Source organism: Pseudophryne corroboree, chromosome 7 (genome assembly GCF_028390025.1).
Source record: "Pseudophryne corroboree isolate aPseCor3 chromosome 7, aPseCor3.hap2, whole genome shotgun sequence".
NCBI lineage: Eukaryota > Metazoa > Chordata > Amphibia > Anura > Myobatrachidae > Pseudophryne > Pseudophryne corroboree.
The window spans coordinates 410,827,433-410,850,984 of NC_086450.1; the positions used below are offsets into that span (position 1 = coordinate 410,827,433).

The 23,552-nt window shown below is 49.0% G+C and overlaps 1 protein-coding gene across 1 annotated transcript in view; it reads left to right on the forward strand.

Annotated features, from left to right (window-relative positions):
• METTL26 (methyltransferase like 26) overlaps nucleotides 1-21,154 on the forward strand; it is a 45,550-nt gene extending 24,396 nt beyond the window's left edge. Inside the window, exons 5-6 of the mRNA XM_063934692.1 lie at nucleotides 19,368-19,446; nucleotides 19,733-21,154. Of these exons, the coding sequence (XP_063790762.1) occupies nucleotides 19,368-19,446; nucleotides 19,733-19,780 (127 nt within the window). The 3' untranslated portion in view covers nucleotides 19,781-21,154. The remainder of the gene's footprint in view (nucleotides 1-19,367; nucleotides 19,447-19,732) is intronic.
• The last annotated feature ends 2,398 nt before the right edge of the window (nucleotides 21,155-23,552 follow it).

Sequence of the window (23,552 nt, forward strand, 5' to 3'; positions counted from 1 at the left end):
CCCTTTTTTGTGCCCCAGTGGCACCTTGGGATCTCAATGTGGTTTTGAAGTTCCTGGAATCACATTGGTTTAAGCCACTTAAAACCGTGGATTTGAAATATCTCACATGAAAAGTGGTCATGTGTTGGCTCTGGCTTCGGCCAGGCATGTGTCAGAATTGGCGGCTTTGTCATAAAAAAGCCCTTACCTGACTTTCCATATGGATAGGGCAGAGTTGAGGACTCGTCCTCACTTTCTCCCGAAGGTGGTATCAGGTTTTCACTTGTACCAACCTATTGTGGTGCCTGCGGCTACTAGGGACTTGGAGGATTCCAAGTTACTGGACGTAGTCAGGGCCCTGAAAAATTATATTTCCAGGACGGCTGGAGTCAGGAAAACTGACTCGCTGTTTATCCTAGATGCACCCAACATGCTGGGTGCTCCTGCTTCTAAGCAGACTATAGCGCGCTGGATTTGTAGCACTATTCAGCTTGCGCATTCTGCGGTGGGACTACCGCAGCCTAAATCTGTAAAAGCCCATTCCACATGGAAGGGGGCTCATCTTGGGCGGCTGCCCGAGGGGTCTCGGCGTTACAACTTGGCCGAGCTGCTACTTGGTCAGGGGCAAACACGTTGCAAAATTCTACAAATTTGATACCCTGCCTGAGAAGGACCTTGAGTTCTCTCATTCGGTGCTGCAGAGTCATCCGCACTCTCCCGCCCGTTTGGGAGCTTTGGTATAATCCCCATGGTCCTTACGGAGTCCCCAGCATCCACTAGGACGTCAGAGAAAATAAGATTTCTCGGACGTCCTAGTGGATGCTGGGAACTCCGTAAGGACCATGGGGAATAGCGGGCTCCGAAGGAGGCTGGGCACTCTAGAAAGATCTTAGACTACCTGGTGTGCACTGGCTCCTCCCACTATGACCCTCCTCCAAGCCTCAGTTAGATTTCGTGCCCGGCCGAGGTTGGATGCACACTAGGGGCTCTCCTGAGCTCTTAGAAAGTAATAGTCTTAGATTTTTTTATTTTCAGTGAGACCTGCTGGCAACAGGCTCACTGCAGCGAGGGACTAAGGGGAGAAGAAGCGAACTCGCCTGCTTGCAGCCGGATTGGGCTTCTTAGGCTACTGGACACCATTAGCTCCAGAGGGATCGACCGCAGGCCCAGCCTTGATGTTCGGTCCCGGAGCCGCGCCGCCGTCCCCCTTACAGAGCCAGAAGCAAGAAGATGGTCCGGAAAATCGGCGGCATGAAGACTCTGTCTTCACCAAGGTAGCGCACAGCACTGCAGCTGTGCGCCATTGCTCCTCTCACACACTTCACACTCCGGTCACTGAGGGTTCAGGGCGCTGGGGGGGGGCGCCCTGAGGCAGCAATAAAAACACCTTGGCTGGCTAAAATACCTCAATATATAGCCCCAGGGGCTATATATGAGGTAAATACCCCTGCCAGAATTCCATAAAAAGCGGGAGAATAGGCCGCGAAAAAGGGGCGGAGCCTATCTCCTCAGCACACTGGCGCCATTTTTCCCTCACAGCTCCTGCTGGAAGGAAGCTCCCTGGCTCTTCCCTGCAATCTACAGTACCAGTAAGAGGGAAAAGAGAGGGGGGGCATTAAATTTGGCAGTATATATATTTTATTGAAAAGCAGCTATTAGGGACATAACTCAGTTAGTCCCTGTATATATATAGCGCTCTGGTGTGTGCTGGCATACTCTTACTCTGTCCCCCCAAAGGGCTTTTTGTGGGTCCTGTCCTCTGTTTGAGCATTCCCTGTGTGTGTGGAGTGTGTCGGTACGGCTGTGTCGACATGTTTGAGGAGGATAATGATGTGGAGGGGGAGCAGATGCCTTTAGCAGGGATGTCACCCCCTGGGGGGCAGACACCTGAGTGGATGAGTTTATGGCAGGAAATGAGTGCACGTATAGACTCCTTACATAAAAAATTTGACGACATGCCGACTGTGGGACAGCCGAGTCTTCAGCTCGTGCCTGTCCAGGTGTCTCAAAAGTCATCAGGGGCTCTGAAACGCCCGCTATCTCAGATGGCACAAGTAGATGTCGACACGGATACTGACACCAGTGTCGACGACGATGAGTCAAATTTAATGCCCGTTAAGGCCATTCACTGCATGATTGAGGCAATGAAAGAGGTGTTAAATATTTCTGATTTACATCCAGGTACCACAAAAAAGTGTATTATGTTTGGGGAGAAAAAACTACCTGTAGTTTTTCCCCCGTCAGATGAATTAAATTAAGTGTGTGAAGAAGCGTGGGCTTCCCCTGATAAGAAATTGGTAATTCCTAAGAAGATACTAATGGCGTTCCCTTTCCCGCCAGAGGATAGGTTACGTTGGGAAACACCCCCTAGGGTGGATAAAGCGCTCACACGTTTGTCTAAAAAGGTGGCACTACCGTCCCAGGATACGGCCGCCCTTAAGGAACCTGCTGATAGAAAGCAGGAGGCGATCCTGAAGTCTGTATATACACACTCAGGCATTATACTTAGACCAGCTATTGCGTCAGCATGGATGTGCAGTGCTGCCGCTGCGTGGTCAGATAAACTGTCAGAAAATATTGACACATTAGACAGAGACACGATTCTGCTAACAATTGACCATATCAAAGACTCAGTCTTATACATGAGAGATGCACAGAGGGAAATCTGCCGGCTGGCATCTAAAGTAAGTGCATTATCCATCTCTGCTAGGAGATGCTTATGGACTCGCCAGTGGACTGGAGATGCAGATTCCAAAAGGCACATGGAAGTTTTGCCTTATAAAGGGGAGGAATTATTTGGGGATGGTCTCTCCGACCTAGTTTCCACAGCAACGTCTGGGAAGTCAGCATTTTTACCCCATGTCCCCTCACAGCCTAAGAAGGCGCCATTTTATCAGGTTCAGTCCTTTCGGACCCAGAAAAACAAGCGGGGAAAAGGAGGGTCTTTTCTGTCTAGAGGCAGAGGTAGGGGAAAAAGGCTGCAGCAAACAGCAGGTTCCCAGGAACAAAAGTCCTCCCCCGCTTCCTCTTCCAAGTCCGCCGCATGACGGTGGGGCTCCACAGGCGGAGCCAGGTACGGTGGGGGCCCGCCTCATGAATTTCAGCGATCAGTGGGCTCGCTCACAGGTGGATCCCTGGATCCTTCAAATAGTATCTCAGGGATACACGCTGGAATTCGAGGCGGCTCCACCCCACCGGTTCCTAAAATCTGCCTTGCCGATTGCTCCCTCAGACAGGGAGGCGGTGCTAGCAGCGATTCACAAGCTGTATTCCCAGCAGGTGATAATCAGGGTACCCCTACTTCAACAAGGCCGGGGTTACTATTCCACACTATTTGTGGTGCCGAAACCGGACGGTTCGGTGAGACCCATTTTAAATTTGAAATCCTTGAACACATACATAAAAAAATTCAAGTTCAAGATGGAATCGCTCAGGGCGGTTATTGCAAGCCTGGACGAGGGCGATTACATGGTATCCCTGGACATCAAGGATGCTTACCTGCATGTCCCCATTTACCATCCTCACCAGGAGTACCTCAGATTTGTGGTACAGGATTGCCATTACCAATTCCAGACGCTGCCGTTTGGACTCTCCACGGCACCGAGGGTATTTACCAAGGTTATGGCGGAAATGATGATACTCCTTCGAAAAAAGGGAGTTTTAATTATCCCATACTTGGACGATCTCCTAATAAAGGCACGATCCAAGGAACAGTTGTTAGTGGGAGTAGCACTATCTCAGGAAGTGCTGCGCCAGCACGGCTGGATTCTGAATATCCCAAAGTCACAGCTGGTCCTCACGACACGTCTAATGTTCCTGGGAATGATTCTGGACACAGTCCAGAAAAAAGTGTTTCTCCCGGAGGAGAAAGCCAGGGAGTTGTCTTCTCTAGTCAGAGACCTCCTAAAACCAAAACAGGTATCGGTGCATCACTGCACACGGGTCCTGGGAAAGATGGTAGCTTCTTACGAAGCAATTCCATTCGGCAGGTTCCATGCCAGAATTTTTCAGTGGGACCTGTTGGACAAGTGGTCCGGATCGCATCTTCAGATGCATCGCTTGATAACCCTGTCCCCAAGAACCAGGGTGTCTCTTCTGTGGTGGCTGCAGAGTGCTCATCTTCTGGAGGGCCGCAGATTCGGCATACAGGACTGGGTCCTGGTGACCACGGATGCCAGCCTACGAGGCTGGGGGGCAGTCACAAAGGGAAGAAACTTCCAAGGACTATGGTCAAGTCAGGAGACTGCCCTTCACATACATATTCTGGAACTAAGGGCCATTTACAATGCCCTAAGTCAAGCAAAATCCCTGCTCCTACACCAGCCGGTGCTGATCCAGTCAGACAACATCACGGCAGTCGCCCATGTGAATCGACAGGGCGGCACAAGAAGCAGGATGGCAATGGCAGAAGCCACAAGAATTCTCCGATGGGCGGAGAATCATGTACTAGCACTGTCAGCAGTGTTCATCCCGGGAGTGGACAACTGGGAAGCAGACTTTCTCAGCAGGCACGACCTCCACCCGGGAGAGTGGGGACTTCATCCAGAAGTCTTCCAAATGATTGTAAATCAATGGGGTCGTCCACAGGTGGACATGATGGCGTCCCGCCTAAACAAAAAACTAGAGAGGTATTGCGCCAGGTCAAGAGACCCTCAGGCGATAGCTGTGGACGCTCTAGTGACACCGTGGGTGTACCGGTCAGTTTATGTGTTCCCTCCTCTACCTCTCATACCAAAGGTATTGAGAATAATAAGAAAGCGAGGAGTAAACACAATTCTCGTGGTTCCGGATTGGCCAAGAAGAGCGTGGTACCCGGAACTTCAAGAGATGATCTCAGAGGACCCGTGGTCTCTGCCGCTCAGACAAGACCTGCTACAGCAGGGGCCCTGTCTGTTCCAAGACTTACCGCGGCTGCGTTTGACGGCATGGCGGTTGAACGCCGGATCCTGAAGGAAAAGGGCATTCCGGAGGAAGTCATTCCTACGCTTATTAAAGCCAGGAAAGAGGTCACAGCAACTCATTATCACCGCATATGGCGGAAGTATGTTGCATGGTGTGAGGCCGAAAAGGCCCCAACGGAGGAATTTCAACTAGGTCGATTTCTGCATTTCCTGCAAGCAGGAGTAAATATGGGCCTAAAACTGGGCTCCATTAAGGTACAGATCTCGGCTCTGTCGATTTTCTTTCAAAAAGAACTAGCTTCAGTACCTGAAGTTCAGACATTTGTTAAAGGAGTGCTGCATATTCAGCCCCCGTTTGTGCCCCCTGTGGCACCTTGGGAACTCAACGTGGTGTTGAGTTTCTTAAAATCACATTGGTTTGAACCACTAAAAACCGTGGATCTGAAATATCTCACGTGGAAGGTGGTTATGTTATTGGCCTTGGCTTCTGCCAGGCGAGTATCAGAATTGGCGGCTTTGTCCTGTAAAAGCCCTTATCTGATTTTCCATATGGATAGGGCAGAATTGAGGACTCGTCCCCAGTTTCTCCCAAAGGTGGTGTCAGCGTTTCACCTGAACCAGCCTATTGTGGTGCCTGCGGCTACTAGGGACTTGGAGGACTCCAAGTTGCTAGACGTTGTCAGGGCACTGAAAATATATGTTTCCAGAACGGCTAGAGTCAGAAAATCTGACTCGCTGTTTATCCTATATGCACCCTAACAAGCTGGGTGCTCCTGCTTCTAAGCAGACTATTGCTCGTTGGATTTGTAATACAATTCAGCTTGCACATTCTGTGGCAGGCCTGCCACAGCCAAAATCTGTCAATGCCCATTCCACAAGGAAGGTGGGCTCATCTTGGGCGGCTGCCCGAGGGGTCTCGGCTTTACAACTTTGCCGAGCTGCTACTTGGTCAGGGGCAAACACATTTGCAAAATTCTATAAATTTGATACCCTGGCTGAGGAGGACCTGGAGTTCTCTCATTCGGTGTTGCAGAGTCATCCGCACTCTCCCGCCCGTTTGGGAGCTTTGGTATAATCCCCATGGTCCTTACGGAGTTCCCAGCATCCACTAGGACGTCAGAGAAAATAAGAATTTACTCACCGGTAATTCTATTTCTCGTAGTTCGTAGTGGATGCTGGGCGCCCATCCCAAGTGCGGTTTATCTGCAATACTTGTACATAGTTACTGTTAACTAAATCGGGTTATTGTTGAGCCATCTGTTGAGAGGCTCTGTTTCATACTGTTAACTGGGTTTCATATCACGAGTTGTACGGTGTGATTGGTGTGGCTGGTATGAGTCTTACCCGGGATTCAAAAGCCTTCCTTATTGTGTACGCTCGTCCGGGCACAGTACCTAACTGAGGCTTGGAGGAGGGTCATAGTGGGAGGAGCCAGTGCACACCAGGTAGTCTAAGATCTTTCTAGAGTGCCCAGCCTCCTTCGGAGCCCGCTATTCCCCATGGTCCTTACGGAGTTCCCAGCATCCACTACGGACTACGAGAAATAGAATTACCGGTGAGTAAATTCTTATTTTTACTCACCGGTAAATCTATTTCTTGTAGTCCGTAGTGGATGCTGGGCGCCCATCCCTAGTGCGGATTGTCTGCAATACTTGTAAATAGTTATTGTTACACAAATCGGGTTGTTATTGCGAACCATCTATTCAGAGGTTCCATTGTTATCATACTGTTAACCGGGGTTCCTATCACGAGTTATATGGTGTGATTGGTGTGGCTGGTATGATTCTTACCCGGGATTCAAAATCCTTCCTTATTGTGTCAGCTCTTCCGGGCACAGTGTCCTAACTGAGGCTTGGAGGAGGGTCATAGGGGGAGGAGCCAGTGCACACCAGATAGTCCTAAAGCTTTCTTTAGATGTGCCCAGTCTCCTGCGGAGCCGTCTATTCCCCATGGTCCTTACGGAGTCCCCAGCATCCACTACGGACTACGAGAAATAGATTTACCGGTGAGTAAAATCTTATTTTTCTTTTTTCATACCACATCCCTTTCCCCCTTCCAAAAGGCCAGGGTCAGGAATAGTGGAAGCTCCTACAAGCAGCTGTGGCGTGTCGGTCCTCCCCAAAAGAGCTCCCTCACAGCCAGAGCAGACATCCTGCAGAAAGGCTGGCCGGTGCTTACAGAGAAGCCCCGTCGGAGCCTCACCACAGGAGTCCAGGTTGTTGGGGGACGGGGCGGTCAGCTCACGCTGCCGCCCCGCTGTGTGGGGACACTGTTTCTTACAGCATACAGGCGCCCACCGCCCACCCGCCGCCGCTGCTCCGGCCGCCGCCACTGCTCCGGCCGCCGCCGCTGCTCAAAGCCGCTTAGAGGGACCGCGCTCCCCGCCTCCCGCTGTCTGTTCTCCGGCGCGTCCCGCTACCCGGCTCCCGCTGGCCGCCCCGCACTACCGCTGGCCGCCCCGCACTACCGCTGGCCGTCCCTTGGTTGCCACTACCCGCGCCCCGGCCCTTTTACATGCTCATTGCCACGGAGCATACAGAGGGGGGGGGAGAATCACAGCACCATTATAAGTAGCAAGCAGCTGCACGAGGAGGGGGCAAGCAGCAGCAGTATGCTAGGCTGCATGGATAATATACATAGGATTTTTGTTACACTATCCAAGGTTATATATCTGTTTAAAAGATTATGACCTGTACTGTGATTATACTGTAAGCATGGCATGGGGGCCATTTAAACCATGCTTCCTGTGTCTTCCTGTTGTGATTCCAGAACGTTCCAGTACTACATCTCTACTCCACCGGAGGCGCAGGGGTGTTAGTGGGAATTTGGGATCACATTTCATAGGACTGGCCACGTGTACTGCACTTGGCCAGATATATATATCACACACACCTTCGTACTATTTTACTGAGTCGTGCAATTGTCTGTTTTTTTGTATATTGTATTGTCTGTCTGCATAATGAGTAAGGCACCAGCAAAAACTAAAAAGCAGGTTCACTGCAAGGTCTGTAGCAGTGTGTTACCGGATGGATCTACCACATGTAAAGTATGTTTTGTGGATTCAGTTACGAATACAATTTCTGCTCCGGTTTTAAAGCCAGTTTCCTCCCCGGACCCTCCATGGGAAATGCTAGCCAATGTGCTGGCTGGGTTGCAATCAGAATTGACCGCCGCTCGACAAGAGCGGGAAGCGGCAAGATCTGAGTTTAGGGTGAGACCGCCAGAACTACCGGAGGCGTCTCAGCCTTGCGAAAGGTCCAAATCCATTTTGGGTAGACGGCATAAATTTCATATGTCTTATGATTTATCTGTTTCGGCTATGTTGCATTCTGAGCATTCCATGCCAGACCTCACTGCGCAAGATGAGGGTGAGGAGGGCTAAGTGGAGTCAGATAGTGATGATTTTAACAGCCCAGGCATTGATAATCTCATCAGCGCGGTGCGTCAGTCTCTGAAGTTTACAGAAACGGAGGAGCCTCTGACAAATGATGAAGTCGTATTTACTAAACGACAGAGATCTCCAATGTGTTTTCCTGTTTCGGAGTCTCTTAATAAGATGTTAGTAGAAACACGACAGAATCCAGATAAACGGTTTTCTATACCTCGCAGATTTAAGTCTAGTTACCCGTTTCCAGACTCGGTGACATGTACATGGGAGAATCCACCAATGGTTGATTCGTCTGTGTCGAAACTTACAAAGAAATTAACCATACCAGTGCCAACTGCTACTACGCTTAAAGACCCTTCAAACCGCAAAATAGAAACTATGCTAAAGTCCATGTATATAGCAGCAGGAGTGCTGCTGAGACCTGGGTTGGTTGGCATTTGGGTCACTAAGGCGCTCATAGTATGGATAACAGAACTCAAGTCTGCCCTACATGACTATCACCTTATACTTCTTGCTGATCAAATGTGTGAGGCTGCGGAGTATCTATGTACAGCTTCTACTGACGTCTGTCAGCTCACTTCTCGCATTTCATCGTCACTGGTTACAGTACGACGAGCTCTCTGGCTGCGCTCTTGGCAAGCGGAGGCAGAGGTCAAAAGAGGTATAGAGGCGTTACCTTACGGTGGCGAGAAGTTGTTTGGTCCTGAATTGGACAAATGGATTTCTGAGGCCACGGGAGAAAAGTCTGTTTTCTTACCATTGCCTCCAACGGTACCAAGACGGAGATACTCTGGACCTGCGTTCAAATCCTTTAGACCTCAGCCCTTTCGCGTGCGTGGCAGAGGAACAGCCACGCCTGGTAGACGGGGTCGAGGACGTGGTTTCCAACAAACCAACACAAGTCGTCAAGACGCTAAGGTCACCGACAAGCCAGTGGCATGACGGGCTCCCAGCCCATCTCGGATCTCCAATTGTGGGAGCACGCCTTCAGACGTTCCATTTGGCGTGGTTCCAGACATCCACAGATGGGTGGATCCGCAATTTAGTGTTAAGAGGTTACAAAATAGAGTTCGACTGTCTTCCGCCACTGCGGTTTTTCAAGACAGGACTACCTCTCTCGGACGACAAGAGGGCGGTTCTGCAAATTGCCATTCAGTCCCTTCTGGATTCAGCAGTTTTGATTCAGGTCCCTGTACACCAACAAGGTCAGGGTTATTATTCCAGTCTGTTTGTGGTACCGAAGCCGGATGGCTCAGTCAGGCCAATATTGAACTTAAAGGGTCTCAATCAGTATGTCACTTACTACAGACTCAAGATGGAATCTCTGCGGTCAGTAATTGCAGGTTTAGAGCCAAAGGAATTCATGATTGCACTAGATCTCAAGGATGCGTACTTACACATTCCGATTTGGCAACCTCATCAGAGGTTCTTGCGATTTGCAATACGCCAGAAACATTACCAGTTTCAGGCTCTACCGTTTGGCCTCTCGTCAGCGCTTCGGGTATTCACCAAGGTGATGTCTGTGATGATAGCTCATCTCAGATCCCTGGGAGTGACAATAGTTCTGTACTTAGACGATCTGCTCATCAAAGCCCCGTCTCAACAGATGCTTCTCCAACATGCGCTGCTAACGTACAATGTACTAGTTCACCACGGTTGGATTGTCAACTTCAAGAAATCACATCTAATTCCGTCTCAACGACTTCAATTCCTAGGTATGATTCTCGATACGGTAAATCAAAGAATTTACCTACCACAACAGAAAGTACAGATTATTCGCCATCTGGTACAATTAGTGCTCAAGCTACGCACAGTCTCGGTACATTTGTGCATTCGCCTCTTAGGAACAATGGTGGCGGCTTTCGAAGCTCTTCAGTTCGGAAGATTTCACTCACGTCCGTTTCAACTGGATGTGCTCGCACAGTGGTCGGGCTCGCATCTGCAGATTCACCACAGGGTGAGGTTGTCGCCACGGGCAAGGGTGTCTCTACTCTGGTGGCTCAAAGTACACCATTTAACCGCAGGGAAACTGTTCGGCGCCTGGAATTGGATAATTCTAACGACGGACGCGAGTCATACTAGTGGCGCCTCATTGGCCTCGGAGAGCTTGGTTCTCTGATCTCTGCGGACTACTCGCAGGCGATCCTTGGCCACTCCCACCACGTCCGGACTTGTTACAACAGGGTCTGTTCCTTTACCCCGATTTAGCGCGGCTGCGTTTGACGGGGTGGCTATTGAGACCGCACTCTTAAGAAGAGAGGGCATTCCAGAAACGGTTATACCAACCATGTTACGAGCTAGGAAGCCGGTTACGACAGCTCATTATTACAGAATTTGGCGTGCCTATATAGGTTGGTGTGAAGTTTGGAAGTTTCCGACATCATCTTTCAAGTTATCCCATCTTTTGTTATTTCTACAGACGGGGTTAGATGGAGGACTGCGTTTATCTACACTAAAGGTGCAGGTATCTGCGTTGTCCATTTATTTTCAAAGACGATTGGCTCTATTGCCGTCAGTACACACTTTTCTGCAAGGTGTCCTCAGAGTACAGCCTCCATTCATTCCACCTACAGCGCCATGGGACTTGAATCTGGTTTTAGATTTCTTACAGTCTTCATATTTTGAAACCTTACAGCAAGTGGATATTAAGTTTCTTACTTGGAAAACAATTTTTCTTCTAGCCTTAGCTTCGGCAAGGCGTGTTTCAGATTTGGGTGCCTTGTCATGCAAGCCACCGTATTTGGTGTTTCATGATGACAGAGCGGAACTTCGGACGAATCCCGCTTTCTTACCAAAGGTAGTGTCATCTTTTCACATCAATCAATCAATAGTAGTTCCTGTGTTAACATGACATTCTGGAACTCTGGATGTTGTAAGTGCATTACGCGTTTATGTATCCCGAACGTCTACAGTTCGTAAGACGGATACGTTGTTTGTTCTCTATGATGCTGCCAAGATGGGTTGGCCAGCTTCTAAGCAGACCTTATCCAGATGGATAAAACTGACTTTACGTCAGGCTTACCTTCATGCTAGGTTACAGCCGCCTACATCAGTAACGGCTCATTCCACACGTTCTGTGGGAACTTCATGGGCAGCTGGTCGTGGAGCTTCTACGACGTAGCTTTGCCGTGCGGCTACATGGTCATCAGTGCACACGTTTGTGCGCGCTTACAAGTTTGATACGTTTGCGCATCAGCATCTAGCTTTGGCCGCCTAGTGTTACTGGTGCCAAATAGCTCTCCCGCCCAAGGGGGAAGTTTTGGTACGTCCCAAGAGTACTCCAGTGACCCCTAGTGGATGAAAAAGAAAATAGGATTTTGGTACTTACCAGGTAAATCCTTTTCTTTGAATCCATAGGGTGCACTGGACGCCCACCCAGAGCAGTTTTACCTGGTTTGTGGTAAGTTCAGGGGATCTTATGGTAACACACTCTCACCGACTGGTTCAAATTATCAAGTTCTATCGGTTATGTGTCAACTTCATTGTTGTCCGTTATGTTATATGTAATTCTCCATTGTCAACCTCTCTATAGCTCCTGTTCGGCTCAGTAAAAAACACTGAGGTACTCTGGGATATGGAGGGGTGGAGTGTTCTAAATTTAAATATTCAGTGCCCTGTTCCTGCGGAAGCCGTCCATATCCCAAGAGTACTCCAGTGCCCCCTATGGATTCAAAGAAAAGGATTTACCTGGTAAGTACCAAAATCCTATTTTCTCTAACGTCCTAGTGGATGCTGGGGACTCCGTAAGGACCATGGGGAATAGACGGGCTCCGCAGGAGACAGGGCACTTTAAGAAAGAATTTGGATACTGGTGTGCTCTGGCTCCTCCCTCTATGTCCCTCCTCCAGACCTCAGTTTGAATCTGTGCCCGGACGAGCTGGGTGCTACTTAGTGAGCTCTCCTGAGCTTGCTAAAAAGAAAGTATTTTGTTAGGTTTTTTTATTTTCAGAGAGATCTGCTGGCAACAGACTCTCTGCAGCGTGGGACTGAGGGGAGAGAAGCAGCCCTACTCACTGAAGATAGGTCCTGCTTCTTAGGCTACTGGACACCATTAGCTCCAGAGGGATCGTACACAGGATCTCACCCTTTGTCGTCCGATCCCGGAGCCGGGCCGCCGCCCCCCTCGCAGAGCCGGAAGACAGAAGCCGGTGAAAGAAGCAAGAAGACTTCAAAATCGGCTGCAGAAGACTCCAGTCTTCAAACTGAGGTAGCGCACAGCACTGCAGCTGTGCGCCATTGCTCCCACATTAAACCCACATACTCCGGTCACTGTAGGGCGCAGGGGGGGGCGCCCTGGGCAGCAATTAGGACCTCTTGGCAAAAGTTGCGCATATATACAGTTGGGCACTGTATATATGCATGAGCCCCCGCCATAATTTTACACAGAAACGCGGGACAGAAGCCCGCCGCTGAGGGGGCGGGGCTTCTTCCTTAGCACTCACCAGCGCCATTTTCTCTCCACAGCTCCGCTGAGAGGAAGCTCCCCAGGCTCTCCCCTGCAGATTCACGGTAGAAGAGGGTAAAAAGAGGGGGGGGGCACATAAATTAGGCGCAAAAACATTATATACAGCAGCTACTGGGTTAACACTAAGTTACTGTGTGATTCCTGGGACATATAGCGCTGGGGTGTGTGCTGGCATACTCTCTCTCTGTCTCTCCAAAGGGCCTTGTGGGGGAACTGTCTTCAAAAAGAGCATCCCCTGTGTGTGTGTGTGGTGTGTCGGTACGCTTGTGTCGACATGTTTGACGAGGAAGGCTATGTGGAAACAGAGCGGGAGCAAATGAATGTGGGGTCGCCGCCGACGGCTCCGACACCTGATTGGATGGATATGTGGAAGGTTTTAAATGATAATGTTAATTCCTTGCATAAAAGGTTAGATAAAGCTGAAACCTTAGGACAGTCGGGGTCTCAGCCCATGCCTGATCCTATGTCGCAGAGGCCGTCAGGGTCTCAGAAGCGCCCTCTATCCCAAATTGTTGACACAGATATCGACACGGATTCTGACTCCAGTGTCGATGGCGATGATGCAAACTTACAGCCTAAATTGGCTAAAGCCATCCGTTATATGATTATAGCAATTAAGGATGTGTTGCACATCACAGAGGAAACCCCAGTCCCTGACAAGAGGGTTCATATGTATGGGGAAAAAAGGCAGGTGGTGACCTTTCCCCCTTCACATGAGCTAAATGAGTTATGTGAAAAGGCTTGGGAATCTCCAGATAAAAAACTGCAGATTTCCAAGCGGATGCTTATGGCGTATCACGTCCCGCCAACGGACAGGTTACGCTGGGAATCCTCCCCTAGGGTGGACAAAGCTCTCACACGCTTATCCAAGAGGGTAGCCCTGCCGTCACAGGATACGGCCACCCTAAAAGATGCTGCGGATAGAAAGCAAGAGGGTACCCTGAAGTCCATTTATATACATTCAGGTACCTTACTAAGGCCGGCAATTGCGTCGGCCTGGGTGTGTAGTGCTGTGGCAGCATGGACGGATACCTTATCTGAGGAACTTGATACCTTGGACAAGGATACTATATTAATGACCCTGGGGCATATAAAAGACGCTGTCCTATATATGAGAGATGCTCAAAGAGACATTAGCCTATTGGGCTCTAGAATAAATGCAATGTCGATTTCTGCCAGAAGGGTCCTGTGGACTCGGCAATGGACAGGCGATGCGGACTCAAAAAGGCACATGGAGGTTTTACCTTACAAGGGTGAGGAATTGTTTGGGGAGGGTCTCTCGGACCTGGTCTCCACAGCTACTGCTGGAAAGTCAAATTTTTTGCCATATGTTCCCTCACAACCTAAGAAAGCACCGTATTACCAAATGCAGTCCTTTCGATCACAAAAAGGCAAGAAAGTCCGAGGTGCGTCCTTTCTTGCCAGAGGCAGGGGCAGAGGAAAGAAGCTGCACAACACAGCTAGTTCCCAGGAACAGAAGTCCTCCCCAGCTTCCACTAAATCCACCGCATGACGCTGGGGCTCCACAGGCGGAGCTAGGCCCGGTGGGGGGCGCTTCTCCGATATTTCAGCCACAAGTGGGTTCACTCCCAGGTGGATTCCTGGGCACTAGAGATTGTGTCTCAGGGATACAAGCTGGAATTCGAAGAGATGCCCCCTCACCGATACCTTAAATCGGCCCTGCCAGCTTCCCCCTTAGAGAGGGAAATAGTGTTAGCTGCAATTCACAAATTGTATCTTCAACAGGTGGTGGTCAAGGTTCCCCTCCTTCAACAAGGAAAGGGTTATTATTTGACCATGTTTGTGGTACCGAAACCGGACGGTTCGGTCAGACCCATATTGAATTTAAAATCCCTGAACATATACCTGAAAAGGTTCAAGTTCAAGATGGAATCGCTCAGAGCGGTCATCGCAAGCCTGGAAGGGGGGAATTTTATGGTGTCTCTGGACATAAAGGATGCATACCTTCATGTCCCCATTTATCCGCCTCATCAGGCGTACCTCAGATTTGTGGTACAGGATTGTCATTACCAATTCCAGACGTTGCCGTTTGGTCTCTCCACGTCACCGAGAATATTTACCAAGGTAATGGCGGAAATGATGGTGCTCCTGCGAAAGCAAGGGGTCACAATTATCCCATACTTGGACGATCTCCTCCATAAAGGCGAGGTCCAGAGAGCAGTTGCTGATCAGCGTAGCACGCTCTCGGGAAGTGTTACAACAACACGGCTGGATTCTAAATATTCCAAAGTCGCAGTTGATTCCTTCGACTCGTCTGCCCTTCCTGGGCATGATTCTGGACACAGACCAGAAGAGGGTTTTTCTCCCGATGGAGAAGGCTCAGGAGCTCATGACGCTGGTCAGAGACTTATTAAATCCAAAACAGGTGTCGGTGCATCACTGCACGCGAGTCCTGGGAAAGATGGTGGCATCATACGAGGCCATTCCCTTCGGCAGGTTCCATGCGAGGACCTTTCAATGGGATCTGTTGGACAAGTGATCCGGATCACATCTACAGATGCATCGGCTGATCATCCTATCCCCCAGGGCCAGGGTGTCTCTCCTGTGGTGGCTGCAGAGTGCTCACCTTCTTGAGGGCCGCAGATTCGGCATTCAGGACTGGGTCCTGGTGAACACGGATGCAAGCCTCCGAGGGTGGGGGGCAGTCACACAGGGAAGAAATTTCCAAGGTCTGTGGTCAAGTCAGGAGACTTGCCTTCACATCAATATCCTGGAACTAAGGGCCATATACAACGCCCTAGGTCAAGCGGAGACCCTGCTTCGCGACCAATCGGTGCTGATTCAGTCAGACAACATCACCGCAATGGCTCATGTAAACCGCCAAGGCGGCACAAGGAGCAGGGTGGCGATGGCGGAAGCCACCAGAATTCTTCGCTGGGCGAAGAATCACATAAGAGCACTGTCAGCAGTGTTCATTCCGGGAGTGGACAACTGGGAAGCAGACTTCCTCAGCTGGCACGACCTCCACCCGGGAGAGTGGGGACTTCATCAAGAAGTCTTCACGCAGATTGCAAGTCGGTGGGAACTGCCACAGGTGGACATGATGGCGTCCCGCCTCAACAAAAAGCTACAGAGGTATTGCGCCAGGTCAAGAGACCCTCAGGCGATAGCTGTAGACGTACTAGTGACACCGTGGGTGTTCCAGTCGGTTTATGTATTTCCTCCTCTTCCTCTCATACCCAAGGTGCTGAGAATCATAAGAAAAAGAGGAGTGAGAACAATACTCATTGTTCCGGATTGGCCAAGAAGGACTTGGTATCCAGATCTGCAAGAAATGCTCACAGAGGACCCATGGCCTCTGCCTCTAAGACAGGACTTGTTGCAACAGGGGCCCTGTCTGTTCCAAGACTTACCGCGGCTGCGTTTGACGGCATGGCGGTTGAACGCCGGATCCTAGCAGAAAAAGGCATTCCGGATGAGGTTATTCCTACGCTGATAAAGGCTAGGAAGCACGTGACGGCTAAACATTATCACCGTATATGGCGAAAATATGTTGCTTGGTGTGAGGCCAGGAATGCCCCTACGGAGGAATTCCAGCTGGGGCGTTTCCTTCACTTCCTACAGTTGGGAGTGACTTTGGGCCTGAAATTGGGTTCCATTAAGGTCCAGATTTCGGCCCTATCCATTTTCTTTCAAAAAGAACTGGCTTCTCTTCCTGAAGTTCAGACGTTTGTAAAGGGAGTGCTGAATATTAAGCCCCCTTTTGTGCCTCCAGTGGCACCTTGGGATCTTAACGTAGTGTTGAGTTTCCTGAAGTCACACTGGTTTGAGCCACTCAAAACCGTGGAGTTAAAATTTCTCACGTGGAAGGTGGTCATGCTATTAGCCTTGGCTTCTGCTAGGCGTGTCTCAGAATTAGCGGCTTTGTCACATAAAAGCCCCTATCTGGTTTTCCATATGGACAGGGCAGAATTGCGGACCCATCCACAATTTCTGCCAAAAGTGGTGTCATCTTTTCATATGAACCAACCTATTGTGGTGCCTGTGGCTACTCGTGACTTGGAGGATTCCGAGTTACTAGATGTGGTCAGGGCTTTGAAGGTTTATGTAGCCAGAACGGCTAGAGTCAGGAAAACGGAGTCGCTGTTTATCCGGTATGCATCCAACAAGCTGGGTGCTCCTGCTTCAAAGCAGACTATTGCTCGCTGGATCTGTAACACGATTCAGCAGGCTCATTCTGCGGCTGGATTGCCGCTTCCAAAATCGGTAAAAGCCCACTCCACAAGGAAGGTGGGCTCTTCTTGTGCGGCTGCCCGAGGAGTCTCAGCATTACAGCTTTGCCGAGCAGCTACTTGGTCAGGTTCGAACACTTTTGCAAAGTTCTACAAGTTTGATACCCTGGCTGAGTAGGACCTTGTGTTTGCTCATTCGGTGCTGCAGAGTCATCCGCACTCTCCCGCCCGTTTGGGAGCTTTGGTATAATCCCCATGGTCCTTACGGAGTCCCCAGCATCCACTAGGACGTTAGAGAAAATAAGATTTTACTTACCGGTATATCTTTTTCTCGTAGTCCGTAGTGGATGCTGGGCGCCCGTCCCAAGTGCGGACTTCTTCTGCAATACTTGTATATAGTTATTGCTTAAATAAGGGTTATGTTGTGGTTGCATCAGGGTTGATCTGATGCTCCGTTGTTGTTCATACTGTTAACTGGGTAAGTTTATCACAAGTTATACAGTGTGATTGGTATGGCTGGTATGAGTCTTGCCCTGGATTCCAAAATCCTTTCCTTGTGCTGTCAGCTCTTCCGGGCACAGTTTCTCTAACTGAGGTCTGGAGGAGGGACATAGAGGGAGGAGCCAGAGCACACCGGGATCCGGTCTGAAGATCGACAGTGTCTAGGTCGACAATGTTTAGGTCGACCACTATAGGTCGACAGTCACTAGGTCGACATGGATGGAAGGTCGACAGGGTTTCTAGGTCGACAGGTCTAAAGGTCGACATGAGTTTTTCTCATTTTTTTTTGGGATTTTTTCATACTTAACGATCCACGTGGACTACGATTGGAACGGTAAAGTGTGCCGAGCGAAGCGGTAGCGGAGCGAAGGCACCATGCCCGAAGCATGGCGAGCCATGCGAGGGGACGCGGTGCACTAATTTGGGATCCCGGTCACTTTACGAAGAAAACGACACCAAAAAAAAAAAATCCTCATGTCGACCTTTAGACCTGTCGACCTAGAAACCCTGTCGACCTTCCATCCATGTCGACCTAGTGACTGTCGACCTATAGTGGTCGACCTAAACATTGTCGACCTAGATACTGTCGATAAAACGAACCACACCCGAGCACACCAGTATCCAAATTCTTTCTTAAAGTGCCCTGTCTCCTGCGGAGCCCGTCTATTCCCCATGGTCCTTACGGAGTCCCCAGCATCCACTACGGACTACGAGAAATAGATTTACCGGTAAGTAAAATCTTATTATTACTCCTATAATACCTCATACTAGATCACACTGCTACTCCTCTGCTGTTAGTCCTATAATACCTCATACTAGATCCCAGTGCTAATCCTCTGCTGTTAAAGTACTAATGCATGCTAGATCCCAGTACTTTCCCTCTGCTGTTACTCCAATAGTACCCCATTCTAGATCCCAGTGGTTCCCTTTTGCTGTTACTTCTATAATACTTACTGCTATATCCCATTGCTACCCCTCTGCTGTTACTCCTATAATACCTCATGCTAGATCCCAGTGCTACCCCTCTGCTGTTACTCCTATAATACTTCATGCTAGATCCCAGAGCTGACCCTCTGCTGTTACTCCTATAATACCCCATGCTTCATCCCAGTACTACCCCACTGCTGTTACTCCTATAATACCTCATGCTAGATCCCAGTGCTACCCCTCTGCTGTTATTCCTAATATACCTCATGCTAGATCCCAGTGTCCCTTCCCAGTAGCAGGGCTGCATGTATCCTGCTGTTACAGTGTCCTTGGAACAGCGGGAAACACGCAGCCCTGCTTAACCATGTACAGTCTTAATTCCTGGTTATTCCTGCTCTGACATCTTCCACCACCCACTGGTTATATCTCTTTGCTACAATGTTATTGAGTTTGCTTGTACACTGTGGATCCTGCCGTGTTGTGGGCTGAACCAGTTATCATCAAGATGCATCCTGTCAATATATTATTTAATACCCTTTTCAGACAGAAAGTCAAATTACCCGGTGAAGCAGTTCTAACCGGTAATTTGCCAATTAACACGGGTCCTTTTTCTGTGTAAAAACGGCCAACCCGGGTTGAAATTCCTGGAACTTCGACCCGAGAATTTCGATTTGGGTTGACCCCTTTACACAAATACCCGGGTTGATCTGCAAATGACCAAGTATAAATTCTTGACCTGGTAATTCGCTTGTCTGTGTGAAAGGGAGTCCGACAGGGACTGGCAAAACTACCTGGCACTCAATTGCTGGGATTTTCAGGCATTTCTTTCTGACAGGGGTATTGCTAATGACTGAGGCTTATATGCCACCCCAGTTCCATAACCTCTGCTCTCTATATTGGTTGAGTGTATGGATCTAACCTCTCACACCCATTGTCCCCCTCCTAAAATACTCCCAGTGCTACTGTCCTTTGCATGTATACTACACAGGCTGAGATATGTCTTTGCCTTGCAGTAATCCTGATTGGGGAATCTGGGACACCTCACAATTGCAGGAGCTGGCAACAACCTGCGGGCTGACACTGGAGACCATGGTAATGTCTGCTCTGATACAAACCGATGCAAACACTGTGACACTTCACCATCTAACATTAATAATCTACCAGGGAAAAGCTGTATAGCCTGGCGTAACAATTGCTTCCCCTGACTCGGACTGACAGACACAAGGGCATCTTAGCCCTGTACTTTGGAGTCCGCCGAATGTGACAACAGACTGTCCCTCCCTAGTCACATGAGCACAACTAACCAATGTCTGTCTCCCATCTTGTGACACGCTCACACGTTTGTGTCACTGACCCCAGACTGTGTGCTGTATTGCAGGTGGACATGCCAGCAAATAACAAGTGTTTGATCTTCCGGAAGATATGACCTGGGGTTACCTGTGTGAAAGGAGCCTGTAACCTGAGACTTCTCACAGACGCAGAAAGCCTTGCACACCCTTCATGAGGTTGTTTCTTGTATACACGCAGTTGTGGGTATCCACATGCCTAGGTATTTTGTATGTGCAGTATATAGAAAAAAACATAAGTCACACATGCACTGTAGGTCAAATATAGGTCACATTTACATTCTGATGCCTCTAGGCAAGATTCTCCAGGACCCAGACCTCAGTTATGCTGGTAACTGGTATAAGACAATCTGCAGCACTGATTAAATAATACATTTACATATACTTGTAATTGGTAGCTTCATTTAACTAGTTATAGCTTAGCATGGGAAGCAGTGGGTGGTGTTGCTTTACCATGGCTGTGGTGCTTTTGTTATGTAGGTGCTTGTATGGACAAGCGTTAATTATTTTTATTAAATCTGGGCACATTAACTATATGTGATGCTTACAGCAAGCGCAGTTACCTGACAGGCGTGCCAGCAGGAAACTGCAACTCCCATCATGCATTGCTAGTCAGCCATAATCATTACACTCCTCCCACCACCTGCAGACAATCTGAATTCAGCCTATCAGGTCACTGGGAATCCACTGATTTCTGATAAATGGATAGGCTACATTCTCCTTAATACTCATTCAGTCTACAGCCAGTTACTTAATACTCATTTACAGCCATTGTTACTATGCATACAGCTTTAGTGCCATGTGAGTGTCACGACAGGTCAATGCTTCTGCTGTAAAGGAGTTATCATTGTTTTCCTTTAATATACATAATTATTATTGCTATTCATTCCCCCACTAGTGTGCCTGTTTTTCTGTCTTGTTGTCAGGTGCAGGCACAATCCCACTTTGTAGTCTTTGGAAACTCTTCCGCATAAATTCAGTCTGAGACTACGCTGGCATGTTGGCAGAGTTTCACGGAATGGTAAAACATCCATCAAAGTCCAACCTACTTCACTATATGACCATTACATTAACATACTGCTCGGTTTAGTCTTACTTATGGCTTAAATGAGTCAGGACTCGGGAAATGGGAACTCTTTATGAAATGTGCCGCTTATGTGTGTTTCAAAGTTATTTTGTTATTACATTGGTAAAATGATGCAAATAAGTGCAACTGGAAGGTGCCAAATGCATCTGCATAAAAATACGCATACAATGTTGTCTGCAAAACTGCGCTGATTATTTTCAGCTGTTTGTATCTTCCGAGGATAATGTGTAAAATTGTGGCTGCATAAACACACCAGGGAGAGCCAGCCCTGTTCTGATAGCGCTAAGGCTTTTCCCAACATCACTGGGTGTTGGGGTAATAGTGTAAGTGTTCTGAAACGTCTGATTAAAGACAGAAACTTGCTAAACGTGTGTTGGTTCTTTATTCGTCTACCGTAAAAGCATAGGGACAGTAGTGTTCATTCTAGCACCTGTCACAACCCGTTCCTCTTTCCAGCCTGGAGTGTCACTCTCTGCTCTGGTGTTTCTAGCACACTCTTGTCTGTAACTCAGTGCTGAGATACAGACCAGTGTGTGATAAAAGCATCAGAGCAGAGAGTGACACCCCAGGCAGGAAAGAGGAACTGCATGGGTTGTGACAGGAGCAGGATGCTAGAATGAACACTAGGGACAGGTTGGTTTCCAGACTCTCTGTAAAAAAACATTTTCTCTGACGTCCTAGTGGATGCTGGGAACTCCGTAAGGACCATGGGGAATAGCGGCTCCGCAGGAGACTGGGCACAAAAAGTAAAAGCTTTAGACTAGCTGGTGTGCACTGGCTCCTCCCCCTATGACCCTCCTCCAAGCCTCAGTTAGATTTTTGTGCCCGAACGAGAAGGGTGCAAGCTAGGTGGCTCTCCTGAGCTGCTTAGAAGTAAAAGTTTAAATAGGTTTTTTATTTTCAGTGAGTCCTGCTGGCAACATGCTCACTGCATCGTGGGACTAAGGGGAGAAGAAGCGAACTCACCTGACTGCAGAGTGGATTGGGCTTCTTGGCTACTGGACATTAGCTCCAGAGGGACGATCACAGGTTCAGCCTGGATGGGTCCCGGAGCCGCGCCGCCGGCCCCCTTACAGAGCCAGAAGAGCGAAGAGGTCCGGAGAAAGCGGCGGCAGAAGACGTTCCTGATCTTCAAATAAGGTAGCGCACAGCACTGCAGCTGTGCGCCATTGCTCTCAGCACACTTCACACTCCGGTCACTGAGGGTGCAGGGCGCTGGGGGGGAGCGCCCTGAGACGCAATAAAAACGATATAAAAACCTTATATGGCTAAAAAAAATGCATCACATATAGCTCCTGGGCTATATGGATGCATTTATCCCCTGCCAGTTTCCTGAAAAAAGCGGGAGAAAAGGCCGCGGTGAAGGGGGCGGAGCCTTTCTCCTCAGCACACAAGCGCCATTTTCTTTCACAGCTCCGCTGGAAGGACGGCTCCCTGACTCTCCCCTGCAGTCCTGCACTACAGAAACAGGGTAAAACAGAGAGGGGGGCACTATTGGCAGCTAATATATAAATACAGCAGCTATAACAGGGAGTAACACTTATATAAGGTTATCCCTGTATATATATATAGCGCTCTGGTGTGTGCTGGCAAACTCTCCCTCTGTCTCCCCAAAGGGCTAGTGGGGTCCTGTCCTCTATCAGAGCATTCCCTGTGTGTGTGCTGGGTGTCGGTACGATTGTGTCGACATGTATGAGGAGGAAAATGATGTGGAAGCAGAGCAATTGCCTGTGTTAGTGATGTCACCCCCTAGGGAGTCGACACCTGACTGGATGGTAGTAATTAAAGAATTACGTGACAATGTCAGCACTTTGCAAAAAACTGTTGACGACATGAGACAGCCGACAAATCAATTAGTGCCTGTTCAGGCGTCTCAGACACCGTCAGGGGCGCTAAAACGCCCGTTACCTCAGATGGTCGACACAGACCCTGACACGGATACTGAATCCAGTGTCGACGGTGACGAGACAAACGTAATGTCCAGTAGGGCCACACGTTACATGATCACGGCAATGAAGGAGGCATTGAACATTTCTGACACTACAAGTACCACAAAAAAGGGTATTATGTGGGGTATGAAAAAACTACCAGTGGTTTTTCCTGAGTCAGATGAATTAAATGAGGTGTGTGATAAAGCGTGGGTTTCCCCCGATAAAAAACTGCTGATTTCTAATAAATTATTGGCACTATACCCTTTCCCGCCAGAGGTTAGGGCACGTTGGGAAACACCCCCTAGGGTAGATAAGGCGCTCACACGCTTATCAAAACAAGTGGCGTTACCGTCTCCTGATACGGCCGCTCTCAAGGAACCAGCTGATAGAAGGCTGGAAAATATCTTAAAAGGTATATACACACATACCGGTGTTATACTGCGACCAGCGATCGCCTCAGCCTGGATGTGCAGCGCTGGAGTGGCTTGGTCGGATTCCCTGACTGAAAATATTGATACCCTGGATAGGGACAGTATATTATTAACTATAGAGCATTTGAAGGATGCATTACTATATATGCGAGATGCACAGAGGGATATTTGCACCCTGGCATCTAGAGTAAGTGCGATGTCCATTTCTGCCAGAAGAACGTTATGGACGCGACAGTGGTCAGGTGATGCGGATTCCAAACGACATATGGAAGTATTGCCGTATAAAGGGGAGGAGTTATTTGGGGTCGGTCTATCGGACCTGGTGGCCACAGCAACGGCTGGAAAATCCACCTTTTTACCCCAGGTCACCTCTCAGCAGAAAAAGACACCGTCTTTTCAAACC